This window comes from Excalfactoria chinensis, chromosome 1 (genome assembly GCF_039878825.1).
Source record: "Excalfactoria chinensis isolate bCotChi1 chromosome 1, bCotChi1.hap2, whole genome shotgun sequence".
NCBI classification, from domain to species: Eukaryota; Metazoa; Chordata; class Aves; order Galliformes; family Phasianidae; genus Excalfactoria; species Excalfactoria chinensis.
In genome coordinates, this window is record NC_092825.1 from 102,683,089 (window position 1) to 102,706,064 (window position 22,976).

At 37.9% G+C, this 22,976-nt stretch overlaps 1 protein-coding gene across 2 annotated transcripts in view; it reads right to left on the reverse strand.

Moving 5' to 3' along the window:
• DSCAM (DS cell adhesion molecule) overlaps nt 1-22,976 on the reverse strand; it is a 424,636-nt gene that overhangs the window by 44,132 nt on the left and 357,528 nt on the right. The window contains exons 21-25 of one of the 2 annotated variants that reach the window (XM_072332968.1): nt 13,103-13,256; nt 5,598-5,715; nt 4,614-4,777; nt 1,793-1,891; nt 1,017-1,205 (exon numbers count right to left, since the gene is read on the reverse strand). In XM_072332968.1, coding sequence (XP_072189069.1) covers nt 1,017-1,205; nt 1,793-1,891; nt 4,614-4,777; nt 5,598-5,715; nt 13,103-13,256 — 724 coding nt within the window. Of the gene's footprint in view, nt 1-1,016; nt 1,206-1,792; nt 1,892-4,613; nt 4,782-5,597; nt 5,716-13,102; nt 13,257-22,976 lie in introns of those variants that run through there. The other variant, XM_072332974.1, reaches the window with a different exon arrangement.

A 22,976-nucleotide genomic window follows, 5' to 3' on the forward strand; every position in this document is an offset into this window, starting at 1 on the left:
CAATATTCCATTCAATCTCTAGATATAACATGGGTGTTTAATTTCAAAAAAATAATCAAAAGGCTGAGAGATTTGATTTTTTTTGATGAATGATTGGAACCTGAAGCATGCATAAATCTCCCTTTACTTTTATACTTCAGGTAAAAAAAATCTGGAACATCCAACTACTTCTTCTCTTGGTCTTCCTTATGTCAGTGGGTGTTGAATAAAATTTCCACCCTGCTGTGTCACTTTGGAGGTCTGCAGCTTCACAGTTGAGATGAATAGCATGGAGGATAGACATACCTTTCACGGTAAACTACTATGAAACAGCTCCCACATCAGAATATTTCTTACAACTGGTGTGAAGAGATGCAATTAGTTAGGGCATTTTGCAAAGCTACTCCACACTGTGGAAACAGCACAGCTCTAACTGGGTCTGTTGCCAAATCTGTTCATAATTGTGACACACACTCATGCGGAACTACCCTCAGCAACTATGAATGTGACACCCACTTCTGAGTTACTTAAGAACTCCATACATTTTGGCTATTTAGACTTACAGTATTTTACGCAAACCTCTATATTTTTTACACTTATTCTGCTCAAATGGATGGCTCTTGAAATACCAGCTTGGAGAAGAAATGAGACATTGGCTCAATTTACACCACATATAAATGTACCTCCCATTTTCCCTCAGACTTTCTTCAGACTAATAAAAACCTGAAGTAGAGGAAAAAATTCCTCTTGGAAACAGGAGTAGTTGGAATTGCTATAGCCTGTGATAAGAGAGATGCTGGCTTCCCAAATATCTAGCAATCCATTTTAGAACAGAATTATTTATGATATAAGGAAAGAAGACCAGATAATACACAATTCAAGTTCTGCAGTGACAGCCTTTTCTATCAAAACATGGACACAATGGAAATGTTTCCAAAGCCAATATTTAAAAATTCAAACCTGTCATCTAATCAAACCAAGATCTATAGCAGGAGGCAGGAGCTTTAGGTGAGCAAACGGGATGCAGATCAACATACCTTTTCCAAGTGTTTTGGCCTCAATGATCTCACTGATGCGTCCTGGTCCCACTCCATTCTGTGCAGTTAAAGTAAACTTGTACCAAGTGCCACATTTCAGTGTTTCTAAACGGTAGGACCTCTCACTAGGGCTAATGGGAAAACTGCCCCACTGCTCGCTGTTATCTTCTGAATACTGCAAAATATAACCTACGGACAAAGCACAAATGGCAATGATAAGCCAGATGCCAATCACAAATTTCACAGGAAATATGACAAGTCATTTTAAAGAGCTCATAAAACTATAAAACTCCTGTGCACAGGAAGACATACAGCTCTCCCTTTATTAAGAGACATCAAACAATATACATACTACCTACTCTTACATTTACTTAAATACCATTTTTATGATAGCTTCAAAGGGAAAAGAAAAGGATAGACACTATTAAATACCCTTCAACCAGCATCAAAAACCAGATGATGAACCTGGACCCTCAAAAACGAATGGTAGAAATGGAAGAAAGTGATTAAATCTGTGATTATACCACCACAAAGAGAAACTGCAATTTACTGAAAGCTTTTATCACTACAATATTGCACATTAAATGCTGACAGCAATACAGATCATTGTTTGGTTTTTTTTTTTGTTTGTTTGTTTTGGTTTTTTTGTGGGTTGTGTGTGTGTGTATGTGCTGGGTTAGTTTTGTTTTTTTGTTTTTTTTTTTTTCTTCATAATTCTATACTCATCAACATCTGACAATTTAGGAAGAAGCTGCAATTAACCTGAATTATATTACCTCGGATAGAACTGCCACCGTTGTCTCCAGGTATCCAGGAAAGAGTGATAGAGGAAGATGTAGTTTTCGAAACAGTAAGTCTTGGCTGGTCTGGTGGAACTAAATGGGAAATATTTAAGAACAGAATACAGATTCAAGTTATTAGATGTGATCTTAATCCCATCTAACAGTCATTTATCAAATAACTGTTTTGAGTTGAAAAAAAAGATGTACATGATTTCTGTCAAAATGTCTGTGTAAATGAGATCCTTGGTTAAGACAGAGCAGACAAGTTCTCATTTTTTTGTATTTAAATTTCTACACAATTTTGTCTTTCAGTTCTTAATTCTTGAGAATTCCTTCCAACCCCAGTGATTCTGTGATTCTGTGAGCCCTTCCAAATTCCTCTGGGACAAATCTGAGGTTTTCTTCTGCTGGTTCCTGAAGTGACAGTGTTTCCTGGCAGTTATTTGTCACTCAGCAGTACATCTCTTTCTCTCATCAAATTCAGTTTAAAGCTCTGGTTATAAGCCCAGACATCTTGCTGCCCAGTATTTTCTTGCCCTTCCTGGTCAGTTGCATCTTATCCAATGTCAGAATGCCCAGTTTCTCAAAGTTGCACCCAAGATCACAGTACTCAAAACCCCAAGTGTGAAACCATTCTTGCAGCCACTCATTCAGCTGGTCTGGGTGTCTCTGTAACTGGAAATTCCCAAGCTTCTCAGAAATGTAGACAAAATTGAGAATTTCTACCTCAAGAACAAGGGGCAATGTATGAATTCTGCCTAACACAGAAAGAGGATATGAGAAACAAGGTCGGAATTGAGATGGAAAGCATCGAAGAAGAGACACCAAAGAAGTTTATGACCACTGTCACTGCAAGAGTGGGAAAGGGGTGCTGATGCCTGTGACCAGTTCTGGCAAGGAAGTTTCACTGCCATGGTTACTGCCTGCTAGCCCCTGTCCAATGAGCAAGGCAGACTGGATGTCACAAATGTGTGATGGCTCCATCATGTCTAGCAGTCTGCTGCCAGTGTCTAGCAGTGTGTCTGCTGCCTTTACCTCTACCAGAAAAGTAGAACTCCAAGAAGCACTCCCCACTTCAGTGCATTATCAGGAAATAAAACAGCAAAATAATAAGTGCTGACATCAAGTGGAGGCTGTTGGTTTACAGCTATTGCCTAGCTTAAAAACAAGTTGCATTTTACTGCCTTTACAGGCTTAAATAATGCTGAAGGAAACGAAAAAAGACACTTTATATTCTAAAGGAAAATTCCCCACATTAGATGGATTTGTTTCATTATTCTGACTGACTTGGCTTATTCCATGGAGAGGGATTGCACACATTACATTGTAAAAGATTTATTGTAAAAACTTTCATCATAGCTTCACTCCATCTATGAAAGATGGTGGTCACACATATTAAATGCCATTCTGCCCTGCCCTTCTGGGAAGTAATATTGATTTGCTTTTAGTTACTGCAGTTCAATAAAAGCAAGGATATGCAATTGCAAAAATAGTTAGTGAAGTATAAATTTAAGTCTTCCATTTGATAGCGTTTCTTTACCCGTCATGTTTCAAACATTGCAGAAGAACATCTTCAGGCTGTCTTGGATTGTAGGTAAGTTAATATGTACTATGGCATTTGTTTCATGGCCTAGTGGACATGTTAATGCAGACAGTTGCACTGCGGCTGAGAGAATATCTCTCTTCCCATATATCTGTGCTAGAAGCTTAGACTAGAGCAACTAGCTGCAGAATAGCCAGCATGTCCGGCTCAGTGATTTGCTTCCCTGTAGTATGAAAATTTGAAGCCAACTAAAGCACACTAAGCATCCAAGCATTTGTTCAAATTTTGCTTTGGTGTAAGTGAGGAAGAAAATCTTCTGAGCAGTGAATTCTTGATATGTGAATACACACGCTCTATTTGACATTACTGCCAATGTGTACTCCTGTATTGTCATTACTCTTGTACATGCCAAGGAAAAAATTCTTCAGGAATAATTTCTGTACTGTGAGAGTGGTCAAACACTTGAATAGGCTTCCTAGAAAGAAGGCTGATGGCCCAAGCCTGTCAGTGTTCAAGAGGCAGCTAAATAATAACCTCATTAATATGCTTTAATTTTTGGCTAGACCTGAAGAGCTCAGGTAGTTGGACTACATGATCTCTGAATGTCCCTTACAACCAAACTACTTTAATCTATTCTAATAGTGACACTATATATATTTCAACAGGCATATAGAATAGTTGGCATTACACACTAGCTGACCTTATACTGACATTTCATTTTAAATGATTCCTCATATTCTCCATCAGTAAAATCCTGCTCAAGGGTAATGAAATTTTTTACCAAGGTATCAGTACAGAGCAAATTTCTGTTGATAGCTTCATAGAAGCTAAGGAAAAAGCCTTCAGCTCTTTCTCAAATTTGCAATATTTAAATGAATACATGTACTTTTTATAGGAATAAAGTATAAGGCAATACCTTCTGGGTGAAGAATGAGAAAATGACTGAATGCAAACACTCAGTTGTCAATCTGATAGAAGCTTGCGGGCAGATTTAACTGCAAGTTGTGTTAATTATTCCATTAATATCAAAACATGTACCATAGCAGAAAATGCTGATAGCTGAGTCAGAATGATCTGCAGAATACTATATAACATAATTCATAATTATAGAATATATGTGTATAATATATATAATTATTTACTTTGGAATAACAAAGTTTTTATTAGTGAATGTTAATACTAGTATTTTAGTATTACAAAACATGCATATCAATGCACTACCATCACATAACATTTAATAGCTGTGATGATAATTCTGACATAAATTCTTACCTTGTACCTGCAAATTCAAAATTATTTCATCAGATCCCCAGTTGTTACTGGCCACACAGCTGTAGTATCCAGAGTCTTCTGCTTTCACAGTACGAATGACAAAACTGCCATTGCTAAAGATGCTTCTTCGCCCATCTATCATCACTAGACTGGGTGTCCCGTTACTACCTCACAGGAAACAAAGTGCATACATTAAAGAAGTTACAATCAAAGATACTCAGAATTGGATTTTATTTTATTTTTATTTTTTTTAAGAAGCTAGGAAAGAAAGAAAATGGGGTTTCAGGGTGGGGAAGTGGCGCTCCTTATTAGACAGTAAAGAAATAGTTTTTGCTGGGAAACGCCTGCCATGTAGAGAACACACATACCCTGGCCCAAGTTTGAGTGAAATTGAAAACTCACTCCTTAGCTATCAACTCTTTCATAAAAGTGCAAGAATAAAAGTTCCTCCCTACAAAGTCCGTCTTTATTAAATAATAGTTAGGTGTATCAATCAATGGCCTCATAGCACTACATTATCTTACACAGCGCTTACATCAAAATAATAGATGAAAATTAGTGTCCATGTCTTTTTCCATATGTGACTCTATCAAACTGTGAAACTAAAGATCAAAACAGACCAAGGGGATACAAGGTATGTGCACGACACGTGCTAACAGACTGCACCCCAAAAGATTATTTAAACGCATCAAACATTTTGCTTTTTCAGATTAATTCTGTGGCCCTGAAGTTAAAACAGAAAGGTCACCTCAATTTAACATTTTGGATATTTACTTTTATTCCCTTTTAATGCTTTCTAATTACCACAGGTAGTTGGCTTTGGTTCATGGAATTTTTAAATTCTTCCTCTACTGTGACCTTGTCTGGTCCTCACAAATGACCCTTCTCCTTCCTGATGCAGTTATTTAAGATCCCCATCTTCACCATCATCTGGATTTTAAGGAAATGGGATTTACGTGAGCTATACATTTAGTTGCTGGTTACCTTTCCTTCATCCATTTGACTGTTGGAGCTGGGTCTCCAACAGCTTTGCAAGGGAGGACAATATCCTTCATCCAGGGAGTTGTCACTGTGCCACTGAATGTCAAAATCCTGGCAGGAGCTGAGAATGAGAGAGAAAGACTGAAATGAGATGTTCATTCATACAGCTTTTGAAGGGAAATAGATATCCAGAACTAAACACTGGGAAACAAACCAATCTCTTTCAAAGCGAAGTTTTTTAGGAACCTAACTCCAGTTAAGTCATAACATCCAATACCTCAGAACAAGTAAAAAGACAAATAACTAGCAGAGAGATGAAGACAAAGATTTCTGATGGAGTGAAAAGAGTAAAACCAGTTACTGACCATCCTTACATATTTCATAGTTAGCGTTATGGATGACGATTATGTGGAAGACATGCTTCCCTCCAAACTTCCAGAAAAAGTGTCCACAGTAGACAGATACCCTACAAAAGCTAAATGACTAATACATAACTTTTGTTATAATAAGTCTTGGCATCACTTAAACGACTAGAAAACTAATGTTTATACACTTGAGGAGAAAAACGCAGGTAATCTCAGTTTTTCAGCCAGGTTTGGGTTGTTGGGATTAGTCCTTAATCTTTGTTTTAACTTTCTTTAACTCGTTTTTCACCGAAAACAGATAATTTCTAAGGAGTTCTTCTCCACATCTCAGTTATAGTCTTGTGATCACAATTTTCTTATTATCATTCCTGTTTTGTTGTTGTTGTTTTTGTTTGTTTATTTGGTTTTTTGTGATTCTGGTTACCTACTTCTCTTAACTCCTGACATAAATCACAGAGTATGTGAGGCTCTCCAGAAGTGCACTCTGCTGTTTCCAGGCCAAATTGATACTTACACATTAATATTAGGTATACCATCCCTGATGAGGTGATTTATGTGATCTTACAGTCTAGTACATATCATGTCTAGGCACAGGGTTGTGCTGGTAAACATCTGAGACTAAAGGTGCAAGTAATTTCACCTTCCAGCTATAAACTGGGAGAGCATGGCAATCACACTGTTCAGTTGGGTGGTATAAGTGTGATTCTACCAAAGGGATTTGGATTGCACTGGTGTTTTTTTCCAGGTCAGTTAAAGGTGAGATGGCTCATTGCCACCACTTTGATCAGGGAGTGGAGCCAGCAAGGAATGTTCAGCCTTTTTTGCAATAACAAATTGGAACCATTCTAGCAGATGGGAATTACGAGAAGTGAACGTGACTGATTATACAACAGCTTATAAATTGCTGCAAAATATTGGACTGAATGCACAGAGAAGCTTCAGGTGGCTTTAAAACAATCACGCAAGTGTGTAGATACAGTTTCAGAACAGTATCAACAGCCGTATTCTCTGTTGTTGTTTTAAAAGCAAACAAATGAACAAACAAAAAATGGAATACACTAAGTTTATATTGGACTTCAAAAGACAACCCCAAATTAACATTTCTGTCTATTTGTCAGGCTTTTCAGTAGAGGCTATGCTATGAAAGAACACTGATTTCAAATGCAGAAATAAGAGGAGTTTCTCCTAAGAAAATGTTCTGTATAAGAACTCGTGAAAAAAGGTGTATTTTTAGCTTAAGGCCTCAAGACTGAAGGAGTTCAACACATGTCAATAGAAGGTTATCTCCTTTGCTTTCTGAGAAAGCAGAAATTCTACCAAAGTGCCCAAAGTACTTCTTCTTTTCTATTAATTGTGAAAGCTCAATTTCTTTTTAAATAATAAATCCTAGTGAGAAAATTCTATTTTAATATAATTGCCTTGGGCTACAGAATTCAAAGCTTTTTTTTTTTAAGGATGAAATTTTCTCATGAACTTTAAGAGGGGTAGGCTTGTTATACAAGAGCTATGAAATCAAGAAAAATAAACCTTACTGTGGTAACATATTAGCACACTGAAATGAATCTATCTGAAGTCCATAAACATGAACAGACTCTTAAGCCAGTTCTATCTGTGATATATTTAGCTAAATACATAATCAATATGCTATTCCTGTATAATATACAAAAATGTTAGAGTTGTGTTAGTTTCAGTGTGCTTTATTATTCTAGAATGACTCTTGATAGAAATAAATTGCTTTTTGGTCTTTAAATATACATTTAAAGACATATGCTAAATATGGATACATGAAATACTGCATTTTTAATCCTGATCTACTTCAACCATGCACATTGATCAGAACTTGCATTTAATAATCCATTTTGCACCAATTAGAAAAACGTGAAAATGAGAGCCATGATCAAATAAAATTGGGTTGTTTCCTCTCAATGGATTGTTATCCTCTACTAATAATATATATATGTATAAAAATTACGCATAAAAGAACAGGCCTTGAAGAATGTAAGGAAATTACTTCAGTGGGATGCAGTGGGATTTGAGACACTCATAAAATGAATTGATTTCATAGATTATATGACCAATTTGGATGATTTTGCCTATGTTCTCTTCAACTTTACATGAGATTCTTCTCTGGTCACAATTTTAACTGAAACAGTAAGAAGTAGATAGATTATATATAAAGCAGATCTTTATAGATTTAAGATAATGAAGTCCAGGATAGGTAGTGGCACAATACCACTTTCCCAATAGCCAAATACTGACATGCTCACTCCTAGCAAACAGCTGAAAAGCCCTGGCTCCCTCCTGGCAGCTTGCATGGTTGACATCTGCAGGAAGGAGCTGCTGTCATGAGGTGGAGGTGCATGTCATTAAGTCTGATGGTACAGACACGTTTTCCACTGTGACTCTCCTTAGGCTGTATCTTTTAGAAAAGATTTACAAAGGCCTATACTGCCACAAACCATGGGCTAATTGGCTAGTTGTTATTGAAACTAAAAAATGCTCAGTCCATCCAGAGACTGCAGAAACAGTGAGAAACACTGAAATTAGTGTTAGAACACTTGTTTGTCTTCAGTGATCCAGGTTTGTATTGCAAGAGATGTCTAGTGGTACTTATGTCATCTTTAAAAAGCAGCAGAAGACGTTGTCAGCTATCACTGTCTACAAAATGCATCTATAAACATCTGGACTGCTCCTAGCATCTGCAGTGCTTTCAGACAAATGGTGGTCAGAAACTCAAATTCCTGTTCCATGCAGACATTCTCTCTGCACTGTGAAATCTGAACACTCATTTAAAATGAATAATTAATCCTTTTCTCACTATCTTCACCACCTTTACAATGTTTCTTAAAATATACAGTTATTTCCAGCTGCTGTCAGTTACTTTAGGACAGAGCATTTATACCACAGATATCCTGCTGAAGCCTTCAGCATAGTTTGGCACCATTTTTACCAAACTACTAGTGATATTCATTTATTTTTAATAGTTACCTTAACAGTGAATACTTGGTAAAGTCATAGGTTTTGTATCAGATCTCCCAAGCACATTTATATTGTAGTTCCTACTTCTATGTATCTTGTGTGTTTCATTGTATTGTGATGTGAACAAGCAACACAAACTTCACAGCATAACTCAGCAGTAGGATCACAGACCATAACATAAAAGTGCACATTACAAAAGCACATATGACTATTTTTGTGAAAACATCAGCAACTTCTTATGTATTACCCATTTCGAGGTGGTAAAACAGCATGAAAATTCTTAACTCCAATTTTCTTTATAGCTTAACTCCTAATAATGTTCTGAGACTGCTAACTGGTTCACAAAAAACAGAGAACTAGAAACAAAATAAATGTCTAGTGAAGTTCATCCGGCAGCAGTAGGTTAGAAATGCTAAGAAGCATTTATGATGTTAAAATACATTGACTCTAACAGATCTGTCTGTTTTGAGCTAAGAGAACTTCACACAGCATGCAGGCAATTCAGCTGCAGGTCTTGTCTCATTTTTAACAAAGAAACTCAAATGCCTACCAACTACCTACCAGCATCACAGTAGATGGCATGGCACTGGATTAGGACCATATCTGTTCCTATTTATTGCAAATTAGCCAGTCATTAATTGAAGATAAAGAAGTACCTTCACTGAACACTGCACTCTTTCACGCTAATAAGGTTTTCTCTGTGTTTATTTGTTTAAATTATGAATCCAATTACCTACATTTATTGTCATGGAAAAAGAAACAGCCAGGATTTTTTATTTTTTTCAAGAGGCCCCAGTGTTCTTAATTTTAGCACATTTTATTTTTTCTCTGAAGAACAAAACACAATTTTAAAGGTAAACTGCATGGGGAAACGAGTTATGGAAGGTCACTGCAGCTCCGCTTCATCCAAATAAAAGAGCAGTCGTTAATATCATGGATCAGGAGTTTCTTTTACTTACTTTCTCCCAGAAGAATACACTGTTTGCTCCAGTATGCTGAATATATAAAGAAACAGACTGACAACGTGTATGTAGTATCATTTCTGGTTGTATATTAGAAAAAATTCTCCTTGGAAAGAGCAGTGAGGCAGTGCCACAGGCTGCCCAGGGAGGTGGTGGAGTCACCATCCCTGGAGGTGTTCAAGATGTGGCACTGAGGGACATGGGCAGCTGGCATGGTGGGGTGGATTGGGGTTGGACTGGATGACCATAGAGGTCTTTTCCAACCTCAATCATTCTATGGCTAAAGGACATGGTTAGTGGGCTTTGAGGTGATTCTGTGATTCAGCGATTCTGTGTTGATGGTTGGACTAGATAAGCTTAGTTGTCTTTTCCAATCTTAATGATTCTGTGGTTCTGTGATTCTATGTCAGCCCCAGACGTACTTTAAAAATACTGAATACAGAATGCAACACAGACTAGGAGGTAAGTCTGTTCAATGCTAATACTCAGCCTACATTAACAGGGGAAGTTCAACACTGAAGTCAGAGTTCTCCTCAAAGGGTCAGATTGCCATAGGTCTGGTTCTGTTATTACCATGTTGCTGGTAAACACAGCAACAGGCCTTCTCCATCAGCCATGGTCAGGAAACAAGAGGAACAAGGCACTTGAAAGGTTTTTTTTCTTACAGATACATTTAACAGACTAAAAACGCAACTATCTAGTCAGGAAGGAAAATTAATTTGGAGGGACGTGGTCTGCTTACATGGAAACTGAACTTACATCTCTGTGGTTACTTTTCATTTGTTGGGGTTGGTTGTGCTTACTTTTGTCAGTTAATTATAGAGAATAAAAACCTGTACTGAGATATGGAGACATAAAACGAAGAAATGTTGACATGAATTAAACTTTTGATTAAATTGGACTAGCCATTTCACATCAGTCCCCTAACAAGACTTTCTCATTGTTCTCAGAGGGGCTCTTAAGGGGGGGTTACAACTACGCTGACGTAATTCAATTTAACGTAAACACTCATGAGCTGCCATGATGGTATCATTACTTGGACAGTTAGTGTGAAATAAGTTAGGAAAAAACAAAGCAAACTACTTCACAATAATGACCTGTCAGATGTTATGCTGTATAGCAACCCTCTGCACTCCTTTTAGCAAAATCAGGCTATAACTGCCTGATTATGGTAGGTGCATGCAGATCAGTTTGTAGTGCATCTATTTTTGGCAAACTAAGAACTGTCACATGCTACAGTTCCTCATAACCAGATCAGCTCATCTTGGTACCTACAAAGTCTGCACTGCTTTGCATTTATCTTGCCTCCTCCTCTTCTATATAGAAATCAAAATACAAAACTTGCAGTGCATTACATGTAGGGTTCCTTGCAAAGTTCCAGGTTTGTCTATGTCCCCTATTATATTGATATTGCATGGTATTATTGGTTACTTGGATTTGCTATAAATCAAGCTTTAATTTTTCACTTTTTGTTGACTTTATTCAGCATTACACATTCATTACCCCCTAGAAGCAGATGCCTCGAAGGAAGAGCACGTTGAAACCTTTGCCACAGTTCTCTGAGGTGTTCTTCCAGTGTTATGATCCTCTACATCTTAAGATTTCAGCTGTGGTCTGACAAGTGTTCAATACGCTGTATGCAATTGCATTAGAAGGAAAACCTTCATATTTTTTCAGATCTTCTAGACTTTTCATAGCCTTCAGCCATGCATCAGGTCCCTTAACACTGCTTTGCTTCTTTTCAGAAAAGATTTTCTGACAGAAGATACAAAAACTGCTGGATGTCAAAAGAAGCAGGAAGTAAAAGCGACTTTGAAGCTGACAAAAATAACCTGCCAACAATGGCCTAGGGAGCAAACATCTTTCTGTTTGTTCCAAATAATTCCTCTTTACCTTGATAGACATTCTCCACATTACCACTGATTAATCTTTCATTGTTTTCTACAGTAGAAATTCTGTAGCTAATACAGTTGAGAAATGTTGAAAAATGTCCATCCAATATAATAAAAACTCTGGCCTAGAGAATTGGCAAAGAGGGCGTGTGAGTTCCCATCACAAGTCTGAGAAACTCTGATTGTGACCTGTGTGTACTCAATACTATTTCATGTGTTAAAATAGTACCCTCTAACCACTATTACTGGTATTCATGACAATAGTTCTGATAATTATTTGCCATCATCAAATTGCTTAACTACCACTTGAGTGGGTAGAAACAGCAATTTTTCCTCTGGTGATTGTACATCCTTTTCCAGGCAGAAACTACTTTCGTGTTGGTGGCATTTGCTTGAAGTTCTGTTATGTAGGTAGGTATCTTCATAAAGAACTATACATCTTATTCTACATTATTACATCATTAACCATATGACCGAAGCATTAACAGTCTTGCAAAACTAAAACTGATGCATCTACTTTTGAAGCGCTACAGATCTGTGTACTACACTGTTGATACTGGTAGATACTGTCAAATTACCAATTTGAAAGGAAAAAATAAATAGAAGACCAGTCTGAAGATCCCAGGTGGAGACTGACTACTGATTGGACTTTTCTCACCTTGGTATGTAAAACTTTAGGTTTCTATTTCTAAGCTAAGGTGCTTGAGTGTTGCACACATCATGCCTCACAGTACAGGTAAGGCAAAAAACATGGGCCTAAGTAATATCTTTTTTTAGAACAACTAATACAGCTGGAAAAAATATGCAATAATTGAGGCACATTATCCCCTCTTCGAATCTGAAATAGAAGCAGCAAACTTCAAAGTTAATGCAAGTTGAGAACAATTGCTCAGAGTTTAGGTATGTTAATCAGGCCACTTGATATAGAAGATAGTATCTGTGGAGTACACAAGAGATGTTAGGAAGGAGAAGGATTATAAAGACATTCTGAAGTAGAGAGGAAACTTTGCAAGCTCTCTGCATTCAACAAAAGTAGAAAAGAGTTGCTCCAAAAAGCAATTTATTTCCTTCTAAGGTAGGTGGGATGAATTACTCCCTAGAGGAGCACATCATTCTTCCCCTCTGCTGACTACAGCAAAACCTTGAGTAATTATCTGAGAGTTGTCACCTAACTTTTGGAGAAAACTGAAGTTAGTTTTCACAAATCTCACTCTTCGTAAGCAAAGAGACATAAAGAAGCCATGAGCCAATTATAGCAGTAATTAGCATTGGAAAGTTCTGGATTGCTTTAAAAAGCACTGTCATCATACCTTTTGCTAGTGGCTCTACAGTGATAATCTCGCTGCTGTTGCCTCTTCCTGCAGCAGTCACTGCTACCACCCAGACGCTGTACTGGCGATTTCGACTCAGGTTGGGGATTCTGTAGGAAAATGAGTCGGGAGAGGCTTCAAACTCGCTGATTACCTGTGATGGAAGAGATAAATGTTTCCAAACTAAAATAAACAATATTTGGTGAAAGTCTGCTCAGCTAGTGCTACAAAGCCTGTTACTTCATGGTAATTGGAATGACTATCAATTGCTTGCAGCAGATGGCAGATGGCAATAAACAATGAACACATAATAAGTCACTGCAATCAATTTAATATTCAGGGAATTTGGGCCTATATTGTATTTTCAAATTATTGTTATTTAAGTTAGGATTTTTATGTGTCTACTTACTTTTACAGGGCTGGATAAGCAATTTAAGTGAATAAATGTACTGTACCATGAATAGTTCTGACAAACCAGTTCTGTTTCAAACAAAGCTTCCCCAGCAGAGAATTCCATCCTGTGTCTGCTGTGAAATCTGGAGTTTACTACCTCACTGATCGCATACAATCTTTGTGCTGGTACTCCTTATTCATGGGTGTGGTAGGATACTCCTTTAGTAGTGGAGTGAATCAAGAAATAATCTGTAATGGACTGCTCAAACTTAGTTTTATCACAAAATAACTTTCATTCACTGATTCGCAGCAGAACATCATTTAGCTACATTAGTACAAGTACTGGAGGAAGTGCAAGTTCAGTCTATTCCTACAATGACACCAAAGTGCCTCAGCCATGGGACATGGTAAAGTTGACCAGCAATTATTGTTCTGCAGTTCTGATTCTTTGGAAATGTTCTACAATGTGTCTGAAGTGACCTGTGCAAGACAAGGTGCAGAAGACCATATGGATTTCTTGATGGGACGTAAAGTATGTGCACCTCAGCCTATGGTCCACAGGAAGCTCTGCTTTGGTAGAAGAGAAAGGTAACTTCATTCACCCAGAGCAGCACTGCAATATTCACTGTAGCCATTTTTATTTCTGACATGGGTTTTGTGATTCTTGTTTATGAAAACAGAGGGGTTACTAGACATCAGAAAATTAAGTAAAAAAAGATTCACTTTCCTATGCCATACTAAACGTGGCAATAACTATACAATACCAGGCTAAAAATAATTAGAATGTTAATGACAAGAAAAAGAAATTTTCACTAGTAATCTGCATTATTATATTATATATTAAAAATAATGCATTGATGTAATCTAAGCTTGATCCAGAGTGACAGAAGGTGTGCACAGAATGTCTTTGATATACAAATACCTTCTGGTGGTAAGGGCTAATTTCAGCTGATTAGCATTTCAAAAGGTAGTTTGACCTGAAAGCACTGGAATACATAGTCTTTCAAAGTGAATTCTAAAGAAATAAAATATTTTTCTGAGGTATTGTTAAACACCTCTCCAGTGTGACATGGTAGCCAGTTTCAGCTAATGAAGGGGTCACCATGCTCTTGAGATGGCATCTCCTTAGGCCAGAAGAGAGTGGAATTCATCTGATTTCCTTTTGGAATCTGTCTTGATTTATGCCAGCCTAAATCTTCACTCCCTTCAGAGACCACGCAAAAGAACATGCACTTCTAAGTCAGAGTTCTTCTAGCTTATTTGGGACACATACATTGCAGTGGAATGAACCATGACCTAGACACATCTATTTTTCCCCATCAACTCCAGAAGTGTAAACATAACTTGCTTGGGGACAGCTGTCAGTGTTGAAAACATCTAAAGTACAATGAAACACACTCCATAGAGATTATGTGACTATTCATTAGAATACTTAACATCCTGGCTTTCACACAAACATGCGCATCTATTTCTGCAAGAACCTGTTTCTTCCACAGAGACTAACCTTTCTGGGGAAATCGGATTGCTCCAACTCACAGTTACCTATATTCAACAGAAGTCCAAATAAGGACCTCACCATACTTTCTAGACAATCTGATTTCTTTTGTCAAAATGCCAAGTCAGTTTGTCCCATTTAGTAAGCATTTGCCTGGGTTTCCACTTCTGATATGAAGAGGTCAGTGCAAGCAGATACTTCTATTATCATGTGAAATATTACAGCAGGTTTTGAAAATCATCTGCCTTGACATTTACATGAGAATATTGGACAAATGCCCGTGGCTTGACAGGTTGGATCTTTGTGAGGTCATACATAAAAGTTAATGTATTGATCATGGCACAGGAGGCTGAGTTTTAATATTCATGAGACAGCATTTCCTAGGATTAATTTGAAAGTCAAACAGGATAGGCTAAGTCTTGTACTCAGACTCCACTCATTAATGCAGTCAGCTCGCCGAATCTACTTCTAAAACACCTAGTAAGACGGAACATGAATACAGCATTTAGGAACTGCAAACCATTAAAGACATCCTTATTGCCAAGATTTCATTCCAACGAGCATCAGTTCAGCTAAATTTAAGTTGCCTTTTCCTTGACACCCATGATTTATGAAAGAGGAATATTGACTTAACAAGCCAGTACTAATACTGCAGATTTCCTGCTTGAAACGCTTCACTACCAAGCTCCTTTCTGTCATGATAGAAGCTAGGACAGTCATACATGTACCTTGTATACAGTTGCTAAACACAGTTTGGAGCAGATTGGTTTGAGATTTTAGGTATGAGATAATAAGAGATGCTAAGTGGAAAAGGAAAACCTTGAAACTACAGCACTGTGACTAAGCTCTGCTCTGAGGCCTGAAAGAAGAGCAAAAATTGAAAAACAACCAGTATGCTTATAATGTGGCTAGCTAAGAAAGAAGGTAGAACTGTCTCAAAGCAGAGTTCACTTTCCCTGGAACTCCAAAAGCAGAAGAATCATAGACTTAGCTTCTCTATTGCATTTTTCAATAACTTGTCTTTAATTCCTTTCTTTCTCCTCCACAGAATCAGCATCATTCATACATTTGCAATTGCAGCTCTTTCAAATATGAATTTGGTTATTCATGGAAATAATTTATTAACTGAATCTAGAAAATAAATCTTCACTAAGTAAGTCGTTCTTATTTTCTTAAAACAAACTGCTAACACAAAAGATTCTGGTTTCTAACTGATTAACATACACCTTCTGTTTCCTCAGCTAACGTTCCCTGTTAAATACTTGGAGATGCTCCAGTGACAAAAAATCAATTTTACTTTTAACTTTTGCCTGTCATTTCAATTAGATTAGCATGCCAGAGACTTTCATTACACAAGAAGAAAAAAAAACAACCCACAAAAATGAAGCTTTGTCAGCAAAGAGAAGATCAAACAATTGAAGTAAGAAATTTAAAGGAATGTCACCTTGTCACATATTGGCCTTTGTACGTGCCAGTGTCTAACATTTATTGCTGCATTATCCCAAAAGCAATAACATGCTTGCTCAAGGGATTTTTTTCAGCTGCTTTTTTAAAATTTAGTTTCTAGATGATGGGGCAATTTTTCTTTTCCTATGGCTTCAGTTCATTGTCCTTAGAAGCACGAAGAAGACCCAAACTCTAGAAGTCCAGCAAAGGCTGTGCAGAATAAAATGGAATCAAAGTCCTTTATCAGAGTGCAGTAAATCTACGTCTCAGAAAAGGAAACAGCAAGAGATTCTGAGGAGCAGACACTGCAGGTAGCACCATTTCCTTCTGATGCAATTTCACTTGTACTGCTGTTCAATGCTTTGCATGCTTTGAAACAGTATGCCACCTCCTGGCATCTCTTACTCCTTTAGAAAGCAGATAAATAAGCAGTGTGCATAAAAGCAGTCTGTTTGTTATATTTTTTAACCCACGCTGGAAAATCTTCAGAACAGTGTGATAGAAAAGTACATTTTTAAAACATTTCTCAAGAAAACAGGGAATTTCCTTTGCCAACTTTATGTTTTTTACCATGGAGCAGAACTCAAGAGAGACATGAAGGAATAAAGGTAACAGGCAGAATTTACTGCACACTGAAAGATTTTTGAGACAAAGAAAGGCTGTATCTTGTCTACAACCATGTCTGTGCAATTTCTGATGCAAGTTAGGTGCACTTAAGATCTCTGCTCTTTCCGTGTTGTGAGGAAACCTGGAAGTGATCTGTGAAAGCCACGTGGAGACTTAACAGATGAGAATGAAAAGGAAGAAAAGCAGATCTGTAGTGTGATTTGTGAAGCAAGAGAGCACATAAGCTGCCTCATCATGAAAATTAAGAATACATATTTCTACTGCCTAGAATGGCCTGTGTGCTTTTTCTATGAATTTGGGTATAAAAAAATGAATATAGAATCATGTCTGGAAGGACCTTCAGACTTCACCCAAGTCCATCCTCCTTCTTTAAGCCAAATTTTACTACAGGTGTACAATTTCAGACAAGTGTTTCTTCAACCTGATTATGAGGTACTACAATAAGTGGAGACTTTGCAACTCACTAAACTGCATGAGCTATCCCAGTTCTTAACTTATTAGAAAGCTTTCTTAAAATCTGGCTCAAGTTTTCTGCTGTAGAATAAACCTCTATCTTTTCCAGTCTATTAGAAACACAGAACAGTTTATAACCTTCATCTTTCCACCAGTCTTTAATCTGCACAAAGATATGTCACTCTTTCCCCACCAGTACACTTATCTTTTTATGGCTTAATAACACCAATGCTTTTAACATTTCCAAGAAATCAAATTTTTGCTAATAACATGTCATTATAATTTGTACTGTCTACCGTCGGTCCACAGCCTTCTCAAATAGCATACTCAGCAATCCCAGAGCATGGCATTTGGCTTTTCACAACAGGATTATAATCATAGAATCACAGAATCAATGCTAGCTAAAGTTCATTTTGTGATGCAAAATTACCTCATATCCTCTTGTGAAGAAACCTAATGATTTAATTTCTGCCCACTACCATTTGATTTGGTTATTCATACCACTCACTTATTTGCACTACTACCTGCACTACATCTTATCTCCTTGTTTTCCCCAGACCAATTTCTCCATTTATCAAGATCTGCTTCTTGTGTCTTGTAAGTTCTGCAGATTTTACAGGAACATTCAGTATTTAATTATCTGAATTATTAACAAAATCACTGAATAAAAGTGGACTTGAAAGGTACCTACGCTGCTCTTTCTTGTCTTCATTATGGAACAACTGGTTTCATCACCTCCCATAGTGCAGTGATCAGTTTTATTTCTGTCTTTAGCCCTCTCTGAAATTGTGTTTGCCTGATCAGATTTATTTCAATAAACACGCTCCCCATGGACTTATCTTCATCGCCAAATGGGAGAGAGACAGAAAGTGTGTTGAGCACCTCAACCCCAATGGTCCACACTGCTTTTCAACCTGACCTCTGGCAGTGGAATCACTACTGTAATTAAAGTAAATTTTTAGTTCCACAAGGTCAAAATACAGAGACCTCTACCTATAGAATCATAGAATCACCAAGGCTGGAAAAGACTCAAAAGATTATCCACTCCAAACATTCACCTATTACCAATAGCTCCCACTAAACCATGTCCCTCAACACAACATCCAGTCTTTCCTTGAACCCCTAAGTTGTGCAACACCATCATGGAATTGTCCACCCTGATCTACCTCAGACATTCATTGCTCCTGGAAACAATGTTTTAGAGTCTGTTTGTTTGATAAGTTATCTAGTAAAGGGGAGCAAAACAAACAGTTTCTACCTAGAAGTGAATTGGTTTACTGTAAAATCCATACATTACGGTATATGCAAAGACTCAGGTTCTGTGTCTATTAACAAAGTAGACTTGAGAGTGTGCCCTTGATGAACTCCCTAAAGATAAGAAACTCTGCATGAAGATTTTTTTCTTGGGGTAATGACAACAAATCTGCTGACTTTTGCCTTGCTTCCTTTCACAGATGGACAGATTGTCAGAGCTGCCAGCAACAGCCAGTCCACAATTTCAGTTAGAGTAGAAACCATTTAGGCCATATAGTGGTTTCTGCTTGTTTCTTGCTATTTGGCTCATGTTTTGAAACATGACGTCTGTTTCTCACTCAGTGTTACTGAAGCTAACTGTTGTAAACAAAAGCTGTGTGCAAAACAGAATACAGCTTCTGCCTGTTTGTTTATTTATTTTCTTAAATTCTGAACTGAAATGTTGGAAAATGCAGGACAGAGATTTTGGAAACGGTGGAGGGGCCAGGCCCATAAGACAGCCCGCTATCCAAACTTTCAGGTAGCTCATATCAAGAGTTCTATTGCTTAGGAACCGCACAGGTACATCACATACTTGTCCCTTTGCAGCAACCCACAGGAGCCCGTGAGTCCATCTGCCTCCCCCAGGTCATGATCAGGGAAGCAGGATGTATTGTCACAGGTGGGTGATCACAGTAAAGGCAGGAGACTGACTGCTGGTCCATTAGCCATGTGTTACTGCCCCCTTTGGTGGCCCCAGCAGGTCACCAAGTTTGTCCAGAGAATTTCAGTCAAATCACCAGTTGTGCTGTGCCTTTTGGTCCCAGGTCCTTTGTCCATTGTACAATACAGAAGAGAATACAATGAATCCATACATCCTGAAATAAGTTGCAGCTGACGCCAAGACTTTATTGTTAGACTATATTGATATATGTGTAGGTGAGCCTGTGTAGTGAGAGTAGTAGCGAGAGCAAGACCTGAGTTTCATGAAAAGAAATCAATATCAAATTTGTTTTAGTAGGGCTTTGCAAGGAGACCTTTTAAAAACTGCATCAAGCAGCACAGCACCAGAATTAATTTATACTCAGTCATGTCTCTCTTAGTTCTGCTCCACGGCATAAAACGTAAAGTTGGCAAAGTAGTTAAAAGAATGAATATGCTATGTTTGGGAAGTGGTAACAAATCTGTGAAATAACTATGAAAAGGCTGTAAACAGTGCATGTGGTATATTAAAGAGAACATATTTTAAATGTTATTCCAAGTAAGATTTTTAAAATAACTCCACAAAATACAGAATAGCTCTATGCTATATAAAGAACAAGAATTAATAAGCATAAATATCCTCATGCTGTGAAAAGTACTATACAGGCACAGTGATAAATACTGTTGGTAGAATATAAATCAGTGAACATGTGTTTTAAATTCAACCTCACAGACTCTGTTGACTCTAAATAAAACTTCAATTCGAAGTAACTTTATCTGCTTAGCCCTCTTCTGAGAGTTACCTTTCCCTCTCTTTTAGAAACTTCCAGCATACATTTAACTACCTAAGACTTTACAGAATAACAAACCACTTCCTGCTTATAATAATTTTTGCAATGCTTTATGTGAGTTTTATTCAAATCTTTAAAAATGAAGAAAAACCGTTTCAACAGCTCTGCATCCTACTTGTGCTGGGGACTCCAGACCTGGAAGCAGTATTCCAGATATGCCCTCTCATGAGGGCAGAGCAGAGGGGGACAACTGCCTGCTTGATGGGGCAATACAATTAGAGCAAGTAACCAGGAGATTTCTGGAGAGTACTGAAGACCTTTTCTTTTGAAGATGATCTGCAAACTGACTGATGGAGATACTTCATGGAACTTGTTGCCCACAGATAAGGAAGAACTGATTGAAGATGTGAAGGTCTACAATCACTTTGCTTGAGGCAATCAAGAAGCTAGATTCTGAGAGGAATGATCCCATGGGACACTGTCCTCGAGAATAAAGGGGCTTAGGACATCTGGCTAAGTTCCATGTACAACCTACTAAGAATGCAAGAATGGTCTTCCCAATGCATGGGAAGTCAAGTAAGACTGGCAGAAAGCCACACAATTATATTGAGCTCAAACTCAAAAATGATCACACAAGAAGGTGAATGCTGGCTACTTGGGAGGACGATAAAACACTGTCTGAGCTTGTGGGGATAGGGTTAGAAAAGAAAAATCTCTGCAGAAAAGGTGGCCTGCTGTTAGCAGCTCTGCATTTGTAAGTGTGTAGGTCAGGTGATTCAGGTCAGTGATCCTTCCCCTCCACTCTCTACTTTGCACTTTTGAGATGCTACAGCCAAGCTATTCTTGAAGCAATTTCAACCTGAGTAAGGCCTCTGAGCAATCTGATATGATTAAACTTGCTCTGAGAAGAGTGTTGGAGTAGGTGAACCTCAGTAGTATCTTCTAGTCAAAATTATGCTGCTATTCTATGGAAGTTTAAAAATGGCAATCCAGTTCCATAGAAAATACACATAACAAAACAACTGAACCCAAATACTGACAATGTGCAGTTTTGAGAATAAGAGATGCATTAAAATGTCACCAAAATGCTTTCTCAGGCAGCAGGAAAGACTCCAATAAAACTTCCACGGCATTTTAAGCCACTGGTAGATTGTATGTCTTTCACATCTGAACACTTTCTGTGCATGGTTGTTTAAACAAGCTCTGCTTTTAGATTTCACTCTCAGGAAACCAGAGAGCAATTGTGAGGTCATCTTACCCTTTATCTTAATATGAATAGAAGACAGTATCCTGAAAAAGAAAAGTGTTGGGAAGGAGAACAGTCTCCATTTATTACTTTTGTGTAGTGTGGTCCTACTTACATGACCCCTTTCCATTAATCTCCAGGAATCACACAGAGAAAGCAGATTGATGCACAGTTTAATGACATGCTTCATTGGAAACAGCATGGTAAGCATATTTACTGTTTTTGTTACTATGAGTGAACAACTGACCAATGGATCGCTGCTTGTCTAATGCCTCCCACTCAGCAAAACCCCCAAAATGACAGCACTTTTCTAATTAAGGAAGAAAAAGCTATTTTAATATGCATTTCTGATTGAGTGATACCATAGCGTTTGTTGGCACTCAGATTATAGAGTTGGTCTATGTTTACTTAAGTCATAACCTCTCACCACTTTTACTAGCAGTCATAATGCTTTCTCAGCCCTTCCAGAAGCAGGCAATGACTGTTCTACCTTCCGCACACACAATGTTTCTTTCCATTCTTCTTAACTGTCCCAAGATAAACAGCAGCTTCCGGGCTGGCAAGCCATCGGATGCTTTGTGTCACAGCAATCTTCTCTAGAACTTTTACGTCTTCTAAATTTTATTTAATCTAATCCCACTAATTTTTCCTCATATAGGGTACTATATCAGGCCTGGACAGAGTGATCACAGTGATACAGGATGCTCAGGATAAGCACAACTGGAGGGAATGTGGCCAACATGGTACCATGAAAAGACAGATCCTGAGAGGAGCTGAACATAGACTTTGGATGAAGGGAGTTAAAAGTACTGTAGGAAAGTGGTCTTGTATTGATTGTTAATATACAGATGGTAGCAAACGTACAGAAGAAATAAGCAAAGGGAAGCTCACCAGTGGTGGTGCCTTGGCTGAAGAAGCTGGAGCAGTCCTCACTGGAGAGCGATCTCCAAGAGATGCTGCCTTAGTGGGAGTCAGCCCTTAAATGAGGTCTCAGAGGGGATGGAGTCGAGTTCCACCCCTTCCGGGAGCACAGCTACATCACTCTCACCTGTGCTCCCACAGCTGACCCCACACTTGCCTCAGCTGATTAATCAGAGGTTCAGGCTGTGATTACCAATCTCCTATACAGGGCTAAGAGTTGGCACAGAGAATAACATTTTTAACCAGAGTTCTGGTATGTTTTGTTAAATTTGAAGAATGAAAAACCTACTAAGTCACTCTGTTCAGGCCAGGACTTGAAATAGAAATCTAACTCAACTAGCACTTAGGGCTAGCTGTCAATTAGTAAATGAATGCATAAGTAATCATATATTTGTGTGTTTTTTTCCCCCTATATTTCCAGAATAAAAATGTTCTGCATGATAATGCTCATACAATAATACAGACAATATAATAAAAATGACATTGGATCCTCTTTTGCCCTTTATCTCACACACAGAATAGATTGCAGCAGAGAATAATTTCTAATTTTCTCTCATTAATCGTATT